The 19,540-nt window shown below is 38.4% G+C and overlaps 1 protein-coding gene and 1 non-coding gene across 15 annotated transcripts; both read right to left on the reverse strand.

Annotated features, from left to right (window-relative positions):
* Positions 1-4,195: 4,195 nt before the first annotated feature.
* LOC113547179 (uncharacterized) lies at positions 4,196-9,177 on the reverse strand. Of its 14 annotated transcripts, none has more exons than XR_008301745.1 (7): positions 8,906-9,177; positions 6,290-6,444; positions 6,113-6,205; positions 5,009-5,363; positions 4,800-4,862; positions 4,552-4,668; positions 4,196-4,432 (listed from the first exon to the last, which is right to left on the reverse strand). It is a non-coding gene; the product is annotated as an uncharacterized LOC113547179 (transcript). The 14 variants fall into 14 exon arrangements; XR_008301738.1 differs by having other exon boundaries at positions 6,126-6,205; positions 8,471-9,177; XR_008301737.1 differs by having other exon boundaries at positions 8,471-9,177.
* Positions 9,178-15,807: 6,630 nt separating this feature from the next.
* Positions 15,808-19,247, reverse strand: LOC117597409 (uncharacterized). Its single transcript, XM_034304749.2, has 6 exons — positions 19,118-19,247; positions 18,015-18,299; positions 16,868-16,906; positions 16,661-16,759; positions 16,409-16,495; positions 15,808-16,306 (listed from the first exon to the last, which is right to left on the reverse strand). The coding sequence occupies exons 2-6, from the start codon at positions 18,292-18,294 to the stop codon at positions 16,062-16,064; spliced, it is 750 nt and encodes a 249-aa protein (XP_034160640.2). The 5' UTR covers positions 18,295-18,299; positions 19,118-19,247; the 3' UTR covers positions 15,808-16,061.
* Between the last annotated feature and the right edge of the window lie 293 nt (positions 19,248-19,540).

The raw sequence follows: 19,540 nt of genomic DNA on the forward strand, positions 1-19,540 counted from the left end.
GGAAGAATGGTCAAAAATTCCTATAAACACACTCCTCAACCTTGTGGACAGCCTTCCCAGAAGAGTTGAAGCTGTAATAGCTGCAAAAGGTGGACCGACATCATATTGAACCCTATGGGTTAGGAATGGGATGGCACTTAAGTTCATATGTGAGTCAAGGCAGGTGACCGAATACTTTTGGTGATATAGTGTATATATAAACACAACACTTATTATGTGTTGGTGTAATTGTTTTTAGCTAGAAAACTTACACAAGTTGGTTTGACTTTCACTTGTCAGGCCAGAAAATAAATGTTCGTGAAAAAGAAAGCTATGCAGTGCCACTCAGGCACAATATTAAATAGGTACAGTTTAACCAGATTTGTGATATCAAATTAAAATCATGACACTTCAGTAGTCCTCCATCCATCCATACTGCTTATTCTACACAGGGGAGCCTGGAGCCTATCCCATGGCACTCAGGGCCCAAGGCAGGGGACACCCTGGATGGGGTAACAACCCATCGCAGGGCACAATCACACACACATTCACACTACACTACGGACAATTTGAAAATGTCAGTCAGCCAACAGCTCATGTCTTTGTCTCCATGCGCCCATTGGGTGGAGGCAGGATTCGAGCCCCAAACCCTGCAGGTGCGAGGCAAACGTGTTAACAACTCCCCCCACCCCCAAAGTGCACTGTCTATAACAATAACAGCACTGTCTGGAGCATTATTCTGCTTATACCTTATACAGCGATCTGACAACCATCACAATGTTTAATTTATTAATGAACGACACATCGCGCATTTTAACGGTTTATAGTTAGATTTAATGTTGTGGAACATCCGAGAGACAAGTTAGTTCCTGTTATCACTTATATCTGCGATAAACAGTCATTTCCTCACCAGTCTCTCTCTCTCTCTCTCTCTCTCTCTCTCTCCCTCTCACTCCCTCTCATACATTGTTTTTAAATCTGTTTATTAGTCTTAGATTATGTGGTGCGTCCGCCGTTCACGTCCCGGTGTATGAGCTGTTACTATAGAAACAGTCACATATTAGAACAGGCGCATTGATTTTAACGTTCATGTTACAGCCGGAACTACTTGTGCTTTTAATACGGAAATAATACACACCTTCTGACCAATCAGATCCGAGCATTCGGCCGCGCTGTGGTTTATGGGCGTTCAGCAAAAAGTTACTGGCTTTGTGATTTAGCCGCGTTTTATTTCCTTCCTTTAGCAGCGTTTGTTTGTTCTGCCATGTCTCTATACCACCAAAAAGCCTACAATTTCCCCAAGCCTTTATCTCATCGAAAAGGTTTTTAAGAAATGTGGTGATTCAGAGTCTCCCAAGCTTTGTTTACTGCAGTTACTACTCAAAATAGTCTGTTTTAATATCAATTTAGCTAGCTATATCTTGGAATCAGTGTGTGTTTGCTTGTTTGTCTCGAATTTATTGTGAATTAATTGTGTTTTAGTTCTTCCTTTTTATCAGCGTTTCTCAGACTCTGTCCTGCATCTTGTGCCAAAAAGCATTAAAAGTTACAGCAAGTTTATAAGAATACTTGCAGTAGAGGACTGGGCTGCTAAAAGCAAGTCTCAGAACTAATAACTCTCTCTGACATACACAAAGAACTTATAATTATATAAATATATAAGTAGATTATAACTTGTATAATTTAATACATAATATAATTAATAATACATATAGTATATTTGTATTTTTTAAATATTTGTAAATAATTATAGAAAAAGTTACACAATAATATATAAATTCTGAAAGATTTTTTGTCCAGTCTGGCCTTGTTCAACAGCCTGCCAGTGACACTGCCTGTAGTTTGTGTTCAGAGGTGAGATGCCTTTACCAGAGTCAGATGCATCAATATATCAGACCTCTGGATCACTTTAAAAACTTTTTTAACTCTCATTTAAACACCACAGCTGTTGCTCCGAGATGGTGTGAATAATAATAACCAACCATAATATAACTGGAGCGGGGCACGGTGGCTTAGTGGTTAGCAATATCATCGCAAAAAAAAAAAACAACAACCTTAGTAATAATTAGTAATCATTTTAAACCATTCGGTGATAATTCCCGCTCCTATCCACCTTTTTGCTGGGGTGTCATTCGTGCGTGTTAAAAACTAATACTGTTTGTTGCTTCAGGTGGGAGTATGTTAAAATGTCATTACGAAGGTCAGGAACATGTGCTGTTCATGGCTGCACTTACATCCAGGTGAAACTGCATTTGTGGCTTAAAGAAGACTGCTACATACACAGACCTAAAGTTAAGGCGGACTCCTCCTAGGGCTGTAGCTATAAAACACTAGTAGAGCTCAGATAATGCTACTAGTAATAATCACCATCATCATCATCATCTTTTTTTTTTATCCTTAATTTACTGACCTTCCACAGTATTGCAGCTGTGTGTGAATACATGAGCAGCCTGCAGTCTGTATGACACCTGACATTGACACTAAAACCCAAGCTTATTGGTGTGAAACGTTCAGGCTTTGACTTGGCTCTACGTCAGCTTTTAAGTACATAAAATCATTTCCCACATCCTTAAGTAACACATGACTAACTTTATTACTGTAAAGGTGCAAATTGCTCATTGCAAATTTATTAAATCAAGAACACTCAATCTTCCTGCGCACCTACAGTGCCTACCCCTAATAAGAAAACATATGATAACTAAAGGGTGCCTACACACCTTTGGTGCTTGGCTTCCTAATTACATATGCACAGCAATCTCTGTTACAGAACTCAATACTGATCCAGTACAATCCATGTCTACACTGTCCTTAGCGCATTATAATTAGGTCTATTTGCTTCTCGCAGTATAATCTTGACTTTATTCCGAAGTCCTGTAAACCATTCGTGGCTGAGGATTTCCTCAAAGGTTGGCCGAGAGTGAGGGTCTTGTTCCAGACACCACCCTATCAGATCGCGGCAACCTGTGTGTATAGTGATGATATTTTAGACAGATATTAAACATTTAGATAGAAACTAAAATTCAAATATTAAAAAAAAAAATCAATTCATGTTGTAATGCAGGTTTTACAGTAGATCTTTACCAGACAGGTCTAAATGTGATGCTTCTACATTTTCTCACCTCCAGACAGATGGGAGCACATGTTCTGATAAACATTGTTGTCCTCATTTCGAAAGGGCAAGTCTTTGCTTGCCAAGCTAAACAGGAGTACACCCAGACTCCAGATGGTAGCAGGACGATCCAAATACTCTCCCTCACATATCCATTGAGCAGAAAGCCCAAGTGCCTGAGTGAAAAAGAGAGAAAGTGCACCATCAGGAACGTCACAAAAATGGTTCTCCACTGCACTATATTTGATTCTTTCTCGTCCCTAGTACGCATTTACCTGCATATCTTGTGTAGGGGGTGTCTTTAAGCAACTCCCCACAGCCAAAGTCTATTAACTTTATGTCCAGAGTGTCAGTGTTGATCAGAAGATTCTGCGCTTTGATATCACGGTGAAGAACACCACAGTCACAGCAGTGATGAGCAGCCTGAACCACCTGACGCATGATGTGTCGAGCCAGTGGTTCTGACAGTCGACTTTTATGACGTTTGCAGAATTCACAGACGTGCATGCAGGGGCTGGGCCACTCCTGAATCAAGACGTAGCAATCAGACATCTCGAACCACTCTAACAGCTCCAGTACATTCTCACAGAGAAATGGATTGGACACCATTTTCATTAACGCCACCTCCAGTGGGGCTGTGTGTCTCTCTGGGCTGAAATTAGAACAGACATAGGTTTGGAGTGAATACCTCTACGGTATGCAGAGATATTACAATGGAAAAGGTATGAATTGGTACGCTGATATCCATTGTGGGTGATCGGTAATAAAATATGAATCTGAACCATGATTAGGAGGTGAACTATTTTTGATTATTTTAGCAGGAACGAGTAAATGGACACATCATTTTGGGCTCTATTAGGTCTATGAAGTGGTTGTTGTTTGGTTGTTATTTTAATGGCTTCTCTGTAGAATCTCAAAAGTAAAGCAAGTTATTTACAGTGGTGATGAATTCATCATAATGACTCTTGCCCATATATTTAATGGCTACCTGTTCACATATACAAAACATAATTACATTCTTATTAGAAAATCTGTAAGTCCATAAGTTTTAATGCGTTGTTATGATTAGTGCAAATAACTGTAGATGTGCAGTCACATTACCCGTTTGCCATCTGCTTTACATATTCCTGCACAGACAGATCCGAAGCCTTCTTCTTGTAGCAGCTCTCCTGGAGTGTACCGTGAATCAAACTCCTCTGGTAAATTCCAGAATCTGGTAAATCCTCTGGTCCTACAAATACCTGTCACATCCAATCAGATCAAAGCTGGATCCCTGAAATGTTTGCAGCTCCTCCAATGCCACCATGTAGCAGATATGTGCTGCATAGGTCAGTCCTTCACAGTCTGCAGATGAAAGACCAAACATGCATGTGAGGATCAGGGTCCGTGAAACAGTCTAGAGTTCATGAGTTCATACAGTTACAACATGTGAATTCCAGAAAAATGCTGTTAATGATCCATACCAAGCTTTTCTCCCATTTTAACCACAGCGTTTAGGTGCTTGTATTGTGGTTCAGCGGAGCATAAACGTCATGCCAGAGGAAGACACCAGCCATCCTGGATCTTAACCCCACCAAGCGCTAGCAGAAATTGTCACGTTAGTCAGCATAAAAAAAAAAAAAAAAAAAAACAGCACCACAAAAATACACAATTACAATACACACTAGAGACTGTTGTGATGCTGGTGTGTTAATAAACTAACTTTTGATACCTTTTTCCTCAGAAATCCATAGCCCTTGAAGAGGAGTGTAGGAACTTCAGCTAGTATTACACCCTGTAAAAAAAACCTACTGTGGGTATACTTATTCATTCATGCATTTGCAGTTCTGAGAATCTTTACTTTCTTGCAGAAGAAATAAATATCTCTTGATACTTTTATCATTAGTAATTTGGCTTAAACAATCAGCACATAAAACTTACTCCATTTCTATCACAGAGCAGCTCCCTAATCTGCCAGAAGAAATAGGCCTCCTTTTGGCCAGGTTTATCCACATGTTGTAGATACTCCTGAGCTTTCCTCTGGATAAAATGAACCAGGTCCTCCTGCATATTATTGCTGCAACAGATGGATATAGATTACTGCACATACCCTCTGCCCACCTGATGATATGTTTCAAAACATTACTGCTTAAATAGTATGCATATTTAATGTTCAGCTTGTGTGTATTATCTTTGTCTTCAGGAGAAAGAAGGTCTCAGCTCATCAGAGGGCCAGGAAAAGTTGTATTATCCCCATCAGACAGGTAGTTGTCACTGTAGAGGACACTGCCATCCCCTGGAGTCAAAACCTCAGTTATTAAGGCAACAGAGTAAGATCTTGACTAATATAAATGTTATTCATTTTACAGATTAATTTTTTGTTTTAATCTAATTGTGTCTAGAATGATAAATTACACCCCTAAATTCAGAAACAAATACTTAACATTGGGCCTCAAATGATCACTTTTGTCTGTTACACTAGTAAGTCACGTGTGTGCTGTAAATTTTAAGTCACAAGTGTGTACTGTAAATTTTAAAAAAACTTGTCTCCCCTCAGTTATGAACAAACAACAAATGTAAACCCTTCAAAACAAACTTTTATCATAACATAAAGAGTGTAATATTAAAAAGGCTGTTATTAGGAACAGTATAGAGTACGGTGGTCTAAACTTCCAACATTTTCCTTCTTCGTTGGAAGTTTCCTTCCTTAAGATGATAAATTAAATTTTCCTCTAGCCCTTAATAAATGTGGAATATTATTTTCCCCCAAACTGATCAATAGGATCTAAGGATGGCGAATTTTAGACAGCTTGCTATGCATGGTCATTCAACAATATATTTACATTACATTTGGTTTATATTTATTTTCATTCATGTCCCTTTCATTCATGTTTTGTGCTGTAAATATAACATTAAGATATGAAAACATCAAAGTTCACATCCTGCTGTGTGCTTCTGTTTGGTGTCGGGTTTGTTCTGTATGTGATGTGAGGCAAACATCTGATGTCATGAAAAATAACTAATCCAGTCAGAATAGAGCTTTACAGTATGCGTATACTTGCATAGACTGTGGCCCGTGACTGCACTTTTCCCCCCTTCCATCCGGCCCCCAATGACAAAAGTTTGGACACCCCTGTCCTAATGAATAAGGAAAATCATTGTAAACCAAGGAGTAATCAATATTTACCAAACAGGTCTGCCTTTTAAATTGACCACATTTACCACAGAGTCCCTGGTTTGACTCTGGAGCTTGGGCTACTGTCTCAGCAGAGTTTCACAATCTCCACCACCACCAGTCACTATATACTCACCAACACCTGCACGTATGAAAGACAATAGGTCAATGGGCTAAGGCATTAACGGTCTATGGCGTCAGGCTAGAAGAAGAAACAAGAGATGCATGTTATTACATCTTTTATGTGAAATATCTTATTCAGGTCAGCACTAAATAAACAATAACATGCATTTTGTATGATCCCTCTTATTTTGGTAAAATAATAAACATTTTGCAGATTCTGAAAGGGGGATGTAAACTTTTGACCTCAACTGTATATTGCAGCAGGGGTTCCCAACCAGGGGTTTATGGTGGCATTGCAAGGGTTCATGAGACTGTGATGGAAATGTCAATGACATTTTAAGCTAAATTTCAACAATATATATTTTTAAAAGTAAACAACAAAATTAATTAAAACATTAATAAGGCAACATTTTACTGTAACCCCATAAGTAAAAACTGATAGAAGTTGATTGCATTACTCATGGTTCGTGTCGTGAGTAGTTCTTAGCATGTGAGAGTTTAGTGTAAATTACAGTGTTAGCTAAATAAATCATTCTTTGTGGCTAACAGCATTAGAACTCTTTAGAACTCTTTAAATTAAATAAAAAGGGAAAAATCACAAGAGAAGAACCATCCATATGCAAATTAGTCAACAAAATCTCCAAAGCAGGAAACATTCTGAAAAGTACAGTGAGGAATATTTAATATTTGGATTTACATACACAGACAGTGATGAGACCAAAGACTTTCCCATGTGTGTGGTAAGTTTGAAGCAGCTTTCTTAAAAGACATATGGAAGCAAAACATGAAAACCTGGCCATTAAACTGTGGCAGTATGGCGGTGCTGGGGCTTCAACTCTAGACCTTCTGATCAGTAACCTAGAGCCTTAACCACTGAGCTACAAATGATGACCACTGCACGGCCACTGATCTATATTACATTTACACCATACGCAGAAAAGTATGACATCTGGTGACCATAAACACATGAAGCAAGTTACCTGCTAATAGCATCTTCAACTCCAAACCAAACAACATAGATGATCTCACTACCGTCTTGTAAACTTTCCCCTTCACGCTTGTGAAGCGTCTCTTTCTTCTCCACCCACTCCACCCTACTTGCCCTCTCTTCTTCACTTCTCTACCACACTCTACATTACTTTGGACAGTTGACCCCAAGTATTTAAAGTCATCCACCTTCACCACCTCTACTCTCATTCAAACTCATTTATTCCATCTTGCTCCTACTGACTTTCATTCCCCTTCTCTCCAGTGCGTACCTCCACCTCTCCAGGCTCATCTCAACCTGTTCCCTACTCTCACTACAGATCGTGATATCATCTGCGAACATCATAGTCCATGGGGACTCCTGTCTGATCTCATCCCTCAACCTGTCCATCACCATTGCAAACAAGAAAGGGCTACGAGCTGATCCTTAATGCAATCTCACCTCCACCTTGAACCAGTCCGTCATTCCTACCGCACACCTCACCAATGTCACACTGCCCTCATACATATCCTGCACCACCCTCATATACTTCTCTGCCACTCCCGAATTCCTCATACAGTACCACATCTCCTCTCCCAGCACCCTGTCATACGCTTTCTCTAAATCCACAAACACGCAATGCAACGCCTTTTGGCCTTCTCTGTGCTTCTCCATCAACATTCTCAAAGCAAACATGAACCCATATTGCTGCTCACAGATCATCACCTCTCCTCTCAGCCTAGCCCCCACTACTCTTTCCTATAACTTCATGGTGTGGCTGATCAGCCTTATGCCTCTGTAGTTACTGCAGCTCTGCACATCTCCTTTATTCTTAAAAATCGGTACCAGTACACTACTTCTCCACTCCTCAGGCATCCTCTCACTTTGCAAGATTTTGTTAAACAATCTGGTTAAAAACTCCACTGCTATCTCTCCTAATCATCTCCATGCCTCTACAAGAAATAACAGCGTGATTTGAGGTTTCTAAGTAGTCTTTTGAATTTCTGTTTATATTTGTTTATATTGATATTCGGTTTCTGCAAGATATTTGAGATATCTAACTGCTCTTTAATGTAATTCTCGGCTCTATTAACAGTGAATTATCACATCCACTTTAAAAAATAAATTAAGCACTAACCCAACAACTCTAATTCCAGTTTTTGTAGGTGAGTATTTGTTTTATTTCCGACTTCAGAGTTCGCGTGAACGCTCTAATGTAGAAAGTTCCCAGGTGTCGTGAACGCTGCATGAGAGCCAGCCCTATTCCGATATCACAGCAGCTAGCAACCCCAGCTAATGTAGCATTCTGCCGAGATTTATCATACAGTTGCCCAGCTGCTATATACAACAGCAGCAGCATGGGTCCCAACAATCTCGCTCATGACTTGAACCACATGAGTCGCTTTTTAAGACCCAGTTTTTAAGACAGAACTGCTTAGCCGGGCTGTTAGCAATTAGCTAGCTAGCTAGCTAGAGGCTAGTTTAGCACGATGAACTAGCTAGTGTCAGCATACCAGTTAGCTAAGGTTAGCTAGCTGACATACAGACCAGTTAATAACTGATAAAATGTCACCTTTTTAAATCTTACAGCAGCATCCAGCATAAAACTGATGCCAAGACACCAAAATGTGAAAGTTTTAAGGCATGTTGAACGTTAAAGAGACTCGGTTGTGGTTGATACGTCACGATAACTGGGAACTCGGAAACTCCTACTTCCCACATTAGAGTTCTTCTACCCCGGGAGAGGCAAATACCACAGCTTAGCAGGGTAAATACCCCCTCCTGTCCAAACCTCTTGTTGCTTTTTCTCCTTTACATTCCCTCAGCCAATTTACTTTCTTTTTTTTTTCCACAGTATTTCTTTTCCACAGTATTTCTATTTCACAGTAACAAAATTAATGTTTTTTTTTTAATTACCATTTCTATATTGTCTATATTATCTCAATATTTTCTATATTTTTAAAATTATCTATATTTCTATAATATATTTTCTATAATTATTTCTATATTTCTATATATTTCCAATTTAATATCTATTATTACAATATGCCTCATAGTACTTGATAAACCTCATAAACCACAATCCTTTGAAACCTCAGCCTCTGAAACAGATGTTTTAACCTAAACCAATGAATCCACTAATAGGGCTGCAATTATTGTGCTTGTTTGGAAGATGAAATCATTGTTTTTTTCTTTGAAGTGGTATTCTATGGCTAGTATCTTTATCTTCAGTCAAATGGATGAGAACACATATAAGTACGCTTGGAGGTTAATATTATCATTCGCTAACCCTAGCTAATAAATAAGCCTTGGTACAATTTCACATCCCCCAAGTAATATCATTATATCAGAACTTAATCAAGTTTTACCTGTTCATACCTTCTTGCTAGTTAATTTAACTAATTTCCTCTCTCCAAACTTTAAATGAAGTTCCCTGTCTTTTCATAAAACTGCAACTAACTTCATGCAATGCACTCCATCTGATTCATCCTACACAGCTTAATTGTGATGGGTTGGGTCACCCTGAGTATCCACTTATTTTTAGGATTTACTTCTGCTCACATTTGTTTGGGTGAAATGCCAATAATTTGCTAAATATGTCCCAATTCTGCAAGTTCACCGGTAATAAACAAAAATGTTTAACTCCACATTATCAGGCTGCTAAATTTTTCATCAGAAGTTTAGACTGTTATCTTTACACCATACTAGAATACACATAAGACATACTAATTGGAAAATAACATTATTATTATTATTATTATTATTAATAGTATTAATAGTAATAATAATAATAATAATAATAATAATAATAATAATAATTTTATATATAGTAAATAATCACAGAAACTTTGTTGCTCTATTTATGTATGTATTAATATTTTTTATTGAACCTCCCACTGTCGTTGACAACATTGCCACATACATATAAAAATTATGCTTTTAAAAGGAGTGCTAATGTTTCATGTAAAATACACTATATGGCCAAATAGTTGTGGACACATGACCATTACACCCACTGAATGTACCTTCAGTGGATGAATGCACCTTTGGGATGAACTGGAATACCAAATGCACCTTGACCTCACTAATGCTCTTGTGGCTGAATGAGCAAAAATCTCCACAGCCATGCTCCAAAATCTAGTGGAAAGCTTTCCCAGAAGAGTGGAGGTTATTATAACAGCAAAAAGGGACTAAATCTGGAATGGGATGTTCACCAAGCTCATATGTATGTGATGGTCAGGTGTCCACAAACCTTTGCTGATACAGAGGTTATTCTGATATAAAATGAGCATCAGTGGTTACAAATTTGGCAGGATGGTTATAAAAAAAAAATGCCCATAATATTTTTAAAGCATAACAATCACAGGGTTAATCAATCTGTAAAACACAGCATGATCCGTAATTTTTATATAGAGTGCATTGTACAAATACTGGAATGATTCTGAAAGATAAAGAACATAGAAAACTGGAGAGGCATGACAAATGTGGGTGATAGTGTACAGTAAAAAATTTATAAAACCTGAGTTGTTGTAATATGTGCAATACCCGTTTTTCTTTTTTTTTTGGAAACCAATAGTCATGGTTAGTCGATTTACAATCTCGCAATGATACTTAATTTTATGCGGACTGTATTCTACTAATGCTGGAATGATTTTGAAAGGCTGTAAAGCATTATGAAAATAGAGAAATTTAGTGGCATGACAGATGTGGGTAAAAAAGAGGGTGATCACATCTTACAAAAATATCTTTAAAAATTGGAGGTACTTGCTCTGTAATGCCCTGTACCATGAGTGAAGAGGTTTGAAATGCTGCACTGAGCTGTTAGGCCGTGGGCAGGTCCTCCATGACATCAGCTGCATGTTCATTCAAGGCATCAACCAGAAGCTTAGCAGCTCTTTTGCTGTTTATGTAATCCAGAAGTTTCCTCATCTTGGCCTGGTCTGTCCGCTCAGCTCGCACATTTGCTGCCATTTCATCACCCAAGTTAAGGTCATCAAGGATTCGATCAACATTTTTTACTTTATCAATGAGATTACCCCGGTTCTTCCTCAGAAATTCCTGATTATCTGGAGTAAATAAAGAGGAGAAAACAGTGGAGTTTGAAATTCGTCAAAAAATGTAACGTAGAGAAGCTCTTCATACTGTGGATTTTGGTTTTACAGATGTGGACAAAATTGTTGGTACCCTTACAGAGCATTGAAACAATGCTTCATTCCTCCTGAAAAGTGATGAAATTAAAGCAATTGTCTCATGTATACCTGCATGCCTTTGTCATAGAGTATGTCATAGAGTAAAGCAAAGAAAGTGTGAAAAGAGATAAATTATTACTTATTCTACAAAGATATTCTAAAATGGCCTTGACAGATTTGTTGGTACCCCTAGAAAAGGTTATAAATATTCAGATTATAGTCATATTTCAAGCTAACTGTTTTCTTTAATTAGTATCACACATGCCTTCAATCTTGTAATCAGTCATTCAGCCTATTTAAATGGAGCAAAGTAGTCACTCTGCTGTTTGGTATCATCATGTGTACCACACTGAACATGGACCAGAGAAAGCAAAGGAGACTGTTGTCTGAGGAGATCAGAAAGAAAATTATAGACAAGCATGTTAAAGGCATGTTTAAGGTCCATGGGACTGTAGCCAACCTCCCTGGATGTGGTTGCAGGAGGAAAATCATCCCCAGACTGAACAGAAGGATAGTGAAAAAGGTAGACAAAGAGCCAAGGAAAACTTCCAAAGAGATACAAGCTGAACTCCAAGGTCAAGGAACATCAGTGTCTGATCGCACCATCCCTCACTTTTTGAGTTACAGTGGGCTCAATGGAAAAAGACCCAGGAGGACTCTACTGTTGAAAGAGAAACATAAAAAATCCAGACTGGAATGTTATTTTGACAAAGCCACAATGCTTCTGGGAGAATGTCCTTTGGACAGATGAAACTGGAGCTTTTGGGCAAGTCACAACAGCTCTATGTTCACAGACAAAAAATGAGGCTTTCAAAGAAAAGAAAACCACACCTACTATGAAGCATGCTGGAGGCTCGGTTATGTTTTTTCGTCTACTTTGCTGCATCTGGCACGGTGCGCCTTGAATCTGTGCAGGGCACAGTGAAATCTCAAGACTATCAAGGCATTCTGGAGCGAAACGTACTGCCCAATTTCAGAAAGCTCTGTCTCAGTCACAGGTCATGAGTCCTCCAACATGATAAAGACCCAAAACTCACAGTAAAAGCATCCAAGAATGGCTAAGAACTATTCTGAAGTGGCCTTCTATGAGCCCTGATCTGAATCCTCTGGAATCTGTGGAGCTGAAACATGCAGTCTGCAGAAGGCACACTTCAAACCTGAGACAGCTGGAGCAGTTTGCTCAGGAAGAGTGGGACAAACTACCTGTCGATAGGTGCAGAAGTCTCACTGAAAGCTACAGATACTCTAAAGGTTGTGCAACAAAATATTAGGTTAAGGGTCCCATCATTTTTGTCCATGCCATTTTCATTTGTTTTATCGTTTAAAAATTTCTGTTGAATCAAAAATCAAAAGCAAAGTCTGCTTTTTATTAATTATGGAATAAACAATGATGGATGCCAACTACTTTTGTCAGTTTCAAGTTATTTCAGAGAAAATTGTGAGTTCTTCTTTTTTTGTGGAAGGGTACCAACAAATTTGCCCACGTCTGTAGCTCATGGAAGCTGTAAACACTGCCAGGGGATCAGGAATTACCTGCAATTTTCGCATGACCAGTTTGAGAGGTGTTACTGTTCCCTTTCTTTTCTGCAAGAGCTTAAAAGACATGAAGAAAGTGATTAATTTCATCATACACAGGACAGCAATGCAATGTAAGTGTGAGAGAGTGTGAGCTGGACACAAAGAGAGAGAGAAAGAGAGACAGAGAGAGACAGACAGACAGATAGACAGGCAGGCAGAGAGACAGAAGGAGAGAGAGACAGAGAGAGTGAGAGATGGACACACGACAGACAGGAAGGGGGGGAAGACAGAGAGATAGAGATAGATGGACACACAGACAGGGAGGGAGGGGAGGAGAGAGAGAAAGACAGACAGGGAGGGAGAGAGAAACAGACAGCAGAGAGATAGGCAGAGGGAGGGAGAGAGAGAGAGAGAGAGAGAGACTGAGAGAGACAGACAGATGGGGAGAGACAGAAAAAGAGAGAGACAGACAGACAGAGAGCGAGACAGTGAGAGATGGACACACAGACAGACAGGGAGGGGGGAAGAGACAGAGATAGATGGACACACAGGGAGGGAGGGGAGGAGAGAGAGAAAGACAGGGATAGAGGGAGAGAGAGACAGACAGACAGACGGGGAGGGACAGAAAAAGAGAGACAGACACACACACACACACACACACACACACACAGATAGGGTGGGGTACCTGAGGTATTAATTGTTATTATCCACTCCCTGAGCTCCGGTCTTGATTCATTCACCTCGTCTTTCTTCAGAAGCTCCAGAAAAGCGACACAAACCGAATCTCCTTTCCTCAAAATGAAATCCAAGAGTTCTGTTATTTTCGCACTGGGGTCCTGGATACTTTTGACCTTCATGTATTCATTCAGAGTTATCAGCTTCTGGGAATGAACGTGCTGGAGAATGCTTTCCTCTCCGCACAGCCACTCTATAAGTTTCACTTTCTGATCGATGATTATGTCCATTCTTCCTGTAAAGAAACATGTAAACCTTCACATGCTGAGAAAACACACCGACCAGCCGACTGAGGCCTGCTAATGCAGCATGTGGCTTAAAAATGACACAACTGCACCTCGCTTTTTCTAAATACATGTCTGACTGGTGTTATGCAACTCTCAGTTCATTCAGTAAATCATTTCTTACACTTACTCTATTAACGCTCCTTATCAGCTCTTTCTCCTCCGAGTCTCACAAAGCTTTTTACCAAAATCTACAGTACTTCACTCTCACTTTCACTTCCACTTCACTTTCGAAGTTTCATAATAAAATGAATGACTTCTAATCAGCCACTAGATGGCGCCAAGTATGCAAACTGAGCTATTGTGCCACATCAAATTGTGTGGTTCTTTTAAAATGTGTCGTTCAGTAGTGTTGGAGTTGGTTTGTGCTGATTGTTTGTTTGCAATCAGAATATATTATGGCAATCAATGTTTTTTTTTTTTCTTTTTTCCCCCCAGCAGAGACAGCAGATCAACTTTAGCTTAGGAAACCTGAATAGAGGCCTGTATCATCCTGTACACAGCTTCTGCAATGTACATAGAGCCAACAAACATTTATGAATCAAGGTGAATTATTTAAATAACAAACAATGCTATATTTGTATCACCAATGCAAAAGAGCACAAATTAAGAAAATTAAAATTAATTACAACCGTAATGATGACAACAACAATAACAGCAACAACAGCAGCAATGTTTTAATAAGTTAGTTTTGGTGACATGCTAAATGCTTACCAAGTGTCTCTAATGTTAACAGGTCTTAAGTAATTCAATGTTAGATTGTTAGAAATAAATCAAGTGGCCCAATATTTCATAAATAAAGTTTCAATACTTTCAAGCTGCTTTGAGTAGTCCACATCAGAAAATGGCAGGAATTAATGAATGACCGAACCAAAATACAAGCAGACATGCTCAGAAGGACCTGATGTAATCGTTTTGGTTCAGATATGATGAGATTTACAGTGATATATACATTAGATTTTATACATATATATATACAAATAGATTTTGGACGGTCCCTGGAGGACTAGTGGTTGGGCCTCGGCGCTCGCACCACACAGACAGACTATAAAATCAAGTGGAACAGCGTAACAGAGTGATACATGGTAGGCTTAGTTTCAGTGGAGGGACCCATAATTTTATTCATCATAGCCTGATGATGATGATGATGATGGTGATGGTGATGATGGTGATGATGATAGTATAGCCACCTGACAGAGCACAGGAATGCTAACTAAACGGGATCTCTATTAACACACTCAGCCACCTGACAGAGCACAGGATTGCTAACCAAACAGGATCTCTATTAACACACTCAGCCACCTGACAGAGCACAGGAATGCTAACTAAACAGGATCTCTATTAACACACTCAGCCACCTGACAGAGCACAGGATTGCTAACCAAACAGGATCTCTATTAACACACTCAGCCACCTGACAGAGCACAGGAATGCTAACTAAACAGGATCTCTATTAACACACTCAGCCACCTGACAGAGCACAGGAATGCTAACTAAACAGGATAAGTTACAGACAATGCAGGTCACATTACTCTCTAACAGTCAAATTAGACTATTAGTCTGTTTTAATAGAACAGATTAACAGTATGCTTTAATGTGTGCCAGTTGCATGGCAAGCAGTCAGCCAGGAGACACTGACCCGTTTACATCACACCACTGCTGGGGGAAAGGTACTATGGAGCTTTAAAAAAAAAAAACACATTCACATAAAGCTATTAATGGATTCAAATATACACTTCAACTCAATATTCCTTATTTATTCGCATATTTATTGATTTTTCCATCGTAAGATTTTGATTGACCATCTCAATTATAAAATTATAAAAATATAAAACTGTAAAATATGGGGGAATGATGGTCATAGGTGATATAAAACAAATTTATATTGTGTACAGAAACAGTAATAAAAAGACACATATCATATTATCTTAGAAAAGGTGATGTACTTGGTCTGTAATTTATGCCCTGCACCATGAGTGAAGAGGTTTGAAATGCTGAGCTGTTAGGCTGTGGCCAGGTCCTCCATGACGTCAGCTGCATGTTTATTCAAGGCGTCAACCAGAAGATTAGCAGCGCTTGTGCTGTTTGTGTACTCCAGAAGTTTCCTCATCTTGGCCTGGTCTGTTCGCTCAGCTCGAACATTTGCTGCCATTTCATCACCCAAGTTAAGGTCATCAGTGATTCGATCAACATTTTTTACTTTATCAATGAGCTTTCCTTGGTTCCTCTTCAAAAATTCTTGGTTATCTGGAGAATATAAAAGGAAGAAAGGAGTGAAGAGCAGAAGGAAGGGAAAGACACATTCATTATGAAATTACTTTAGACAGAAAGTGTAATGTATACCAAAACCTTTTATACTGTGACTTGGTCTTTTTTCCATGGATACTTTAAATGATGTCAGTGGATCAGGAGTTCTCAGATTGTTCAGGGTCCTATCTGCAAAACATGAAAAGGCATGAAGAAAGTAATATTTAATTTGCAGCAACATATGTATATGTGGTGCTGATGGATAGAGTTCATTCCCCTTAGAGCTTACTTGATGTTTATATAGATGTTTTATATAGATGTTTTATATACCGTAACCTGTGCATGGTTTCTTACCGATATTCACGTTCATACTGAAGCTAGAAATCTGAGAGCCGCTTATTATAGGGGTGCAAATATCGCTGGCGTCACGTGCATTAATAATCACTGAGCTACCTGTTGATGAAAAAAGATTTCAGTAAGCATCCACATAACAGGCAGAGTTTTGACTGAATGGAATTATGATTAAATATTCAGGATGTATGGTATGGTCATTAGACACACCTGAGCTTTGGACAGAGCTCTGTGGAGCTGCTTTTATTTCTGTGAGAAAGAGGAAAGAAGACATTGTGTGAAATAGTATTTAGCTATTACATTCATCTAGCTACCAATCAAAAGTGACTTTTGCATGACTGAACTATTCCCTAGCTAATAATGATTAGAAGGAGCGCAATAATATCAAATGTTATATGCATATTTAAGCATAGAGGTGAATAGTTTTATTCAACAACATATTATGCTCAGATTGGATTGGCTTACACCATTTTGCATTTCATTTTTTAAATATATGCTTAAAAACATTATGATAAATTTCAAATGATGTCAGATGTCTTTTTTTTGGCCATAGTACTACTTTGTTATTGGGCTTTGCAATTAGAGATAGCACCAACCTCATTCCCAGGATCAGTGTCAGGCTGATAGCAGCAAAAAAAGTTTATCAGCGGTCAGAAAAAGAAAGAATGAATTTCAGCTGATCCTGTATCAAATGGAAAAGATTGGAATTGGATTTGGAAAAGATTTTTTTTTTTTAATTTGAACCTGTAAATGTCTGTGTACGCGAAGACTTTATTCTGTTTGGTTTTTTTGTTTTTGTTGTTAGGATTGATTTTTATTATATTTATAATGTATATGTTATTTTTGCAATGTAAGTGATTTTTGTGTGAAAGCTATGGGTTTGTGCAAGTTGTGTTTTAAGCTATGTATTGTAAGCTATGTATTGTAAGCTATGTATCTTTTTCTAAGTTTTTCAGCTTTTAAAAATCATTTTAAAGCTTGGGCGCTGTGGCTGAGTATTGATATCCATTAAAAGTTTCAGTATAGGTATTGGAAAAGAAAAAAGAAAAGGAGTGGTATCACGCCATCTCTATTTGCAATACCAAACTGGACATCAATATCAAGGTCACATGAGTATCGTGATTTATGACACCTATTTTGTTTTTGTTCTGAAGAGGACATTTCATCCAATTGTAATATATTTTGGAAAAGTGTTATTTTATTTTGAGTTAGTGGAGTGTATAAGCAGGACAGTAGGTGAAATGACCAGGTGACGTCCGGCAGTTCGGATTGTGTGCATTTGAGAGTTTGCTGACTTGGAGATGGCGTGTAGTTTACAGCACTGAGTGCAGGGTAACACTGTATAAATCTCAGTTACCTGAGGTATTTACTGATGTTATCCACTCCTTCAGCTCCGGGGTGCCTTCATTCACATCATCTTCTTTCAGCAAGTCTAGAAAGTCGATGCAAACACCTTGTCCCTTTACCAGCATTAGGTCCAAGAGTTCCATTATCTGTGTTCCGGGGTCTGAGATATTCTTCAGTTTTGTGTATTCCTCCATGGTTATCAACATCCTAGATTGGACGTGCTGCAAAATGTATTCGTCCATGCGTAACCATTTAATAAGCTTCACCTTCTTATTTGTGATTATGTCCATTCTTCCTGAAATGGAAAATGCCAAGTCCAAGTATAAGCGTACAAAGAAAAAAAATCTAACAAACTCCTGACTGTACAGAAGCCCTAAGAGGCGGTGCACTATAGTTTTTTTATTTCTTGTTTTCTCGGGATCACGACTTTATTTTCGTGTGATCTTAACATAAACAGTTTTCTTGTGATTTGGGCTTAATTTTCTCATGATATCGACATAACAAAAGTTGTTTTCTCGGGATCACGACTTAATTTTCTCGTGATCTTGACATAACAAAAGTTGTTTTCTTGTGATCTCGACTGAAGTTTCCTGTGATATCGACATAAAACTTGTTTTCTCGTGATCACGACTTAATTTTTCTGTGTATTCGACGTAACAACATATTTGTTATTGTTCAGCATAGTGGATGAATTAATTCGTTCCTTCCTTTGATCAGTGACTCACTCAGAGTGAAATATTTCTCTGTCTGTCAGTGACCGACAACTTCCACCTTAGTGTCTGACACTTGAGAAGGAGACTGTCAGGTCTATACCCCTCTCTCTTCATGCAGAGATAAAGTCATCTCACCAGTCCCATTCTCAATGCCCGAGGTTTTACTGGGATAACTTTTTGTTATGTCGAGATCACGAGAAAATTAAGTTGTGATCATTAAACAAGAAACACATAAATAATAATGCATGGTTAGGGCTTTTAGGGCTTCCGTATGACTGCACAATGCAGTAGTTAGTTAGGATCACTTTAGGGGTTAAAAAATGCTTTCCTTTTTTACTTCTTTTTCTGTGCATCAAACATTACTAAAGAAAGTTTATTGTTATTATAAGTCTATACGCACCTGTGCTGTCTTTTTCCTCTTTTTCCTCTGGTGCCTTTGCGGCGTGAGTGTGCTGCTTTCACTTTTAAATCCGGTATAAAATTGCAATATAAAAACGGGACGACCAGAGGGCGCTGTTTAACCAACTGGCTGAAAGTGACAAAAACTGAATGATTTTATATATATATATATATATATATATATATATATATATATATATATATATATATATATATATATATATATATATATATATATGTGAATTATTTATCATTGAGACCACTGGTCTGTGAATTAGAGCAAGGAGGTCTGCTATTTATTTATTTATTTATTTGTTTATTGAGTGATTGGAAATCACAGCCCACCATGTATTAGAAGTTCCATGTATTACTGAGGTCTAATAGTTATTAGCTAATTTGAAGGGTCACTTCAACTGAATGGAGT

The sequence above is a fragment of the Pangasianodon hypophthalmus genome, chromosome 5, assembly GCF_027358585.1.
Source record: "Pangasianodon hypophthalmus isolate fPanHyp1 chromosome 5, fPanHyp1.pri, whole genome shotgun sequence".
NCBI lineage: Eukaryota > Metazoa > Chordata > Actinopteri > Siluriformes > Pangasiidae > Pangasianodon > Pangasianodon hypophthalmus.

Bases quoted from the DNA above. Each gene is read 5' to 3' on its own strand.
- LOC117597409 (XM_034304749.2), bottom strand. From the start codon at position 18,294: ATGGACATAATCACAAATAAGAAGGTGAAGCTTATTAAATGGTTACGC. The intron at 16,907-18,014 runs GTAACTGAGATT...TCTTTCTCACAG, and splicing joins AACATCAGTAAATACCTCAG to AAATAAAAGCAGCTCCACAG. The intron at 16,307-16,408 runs GTTTTGGTATAC...TATATTCTCCAG, and splicing joins ACCAAGTCACAGTATAAAAG to ATAACCAAGAATTTTTGAAG.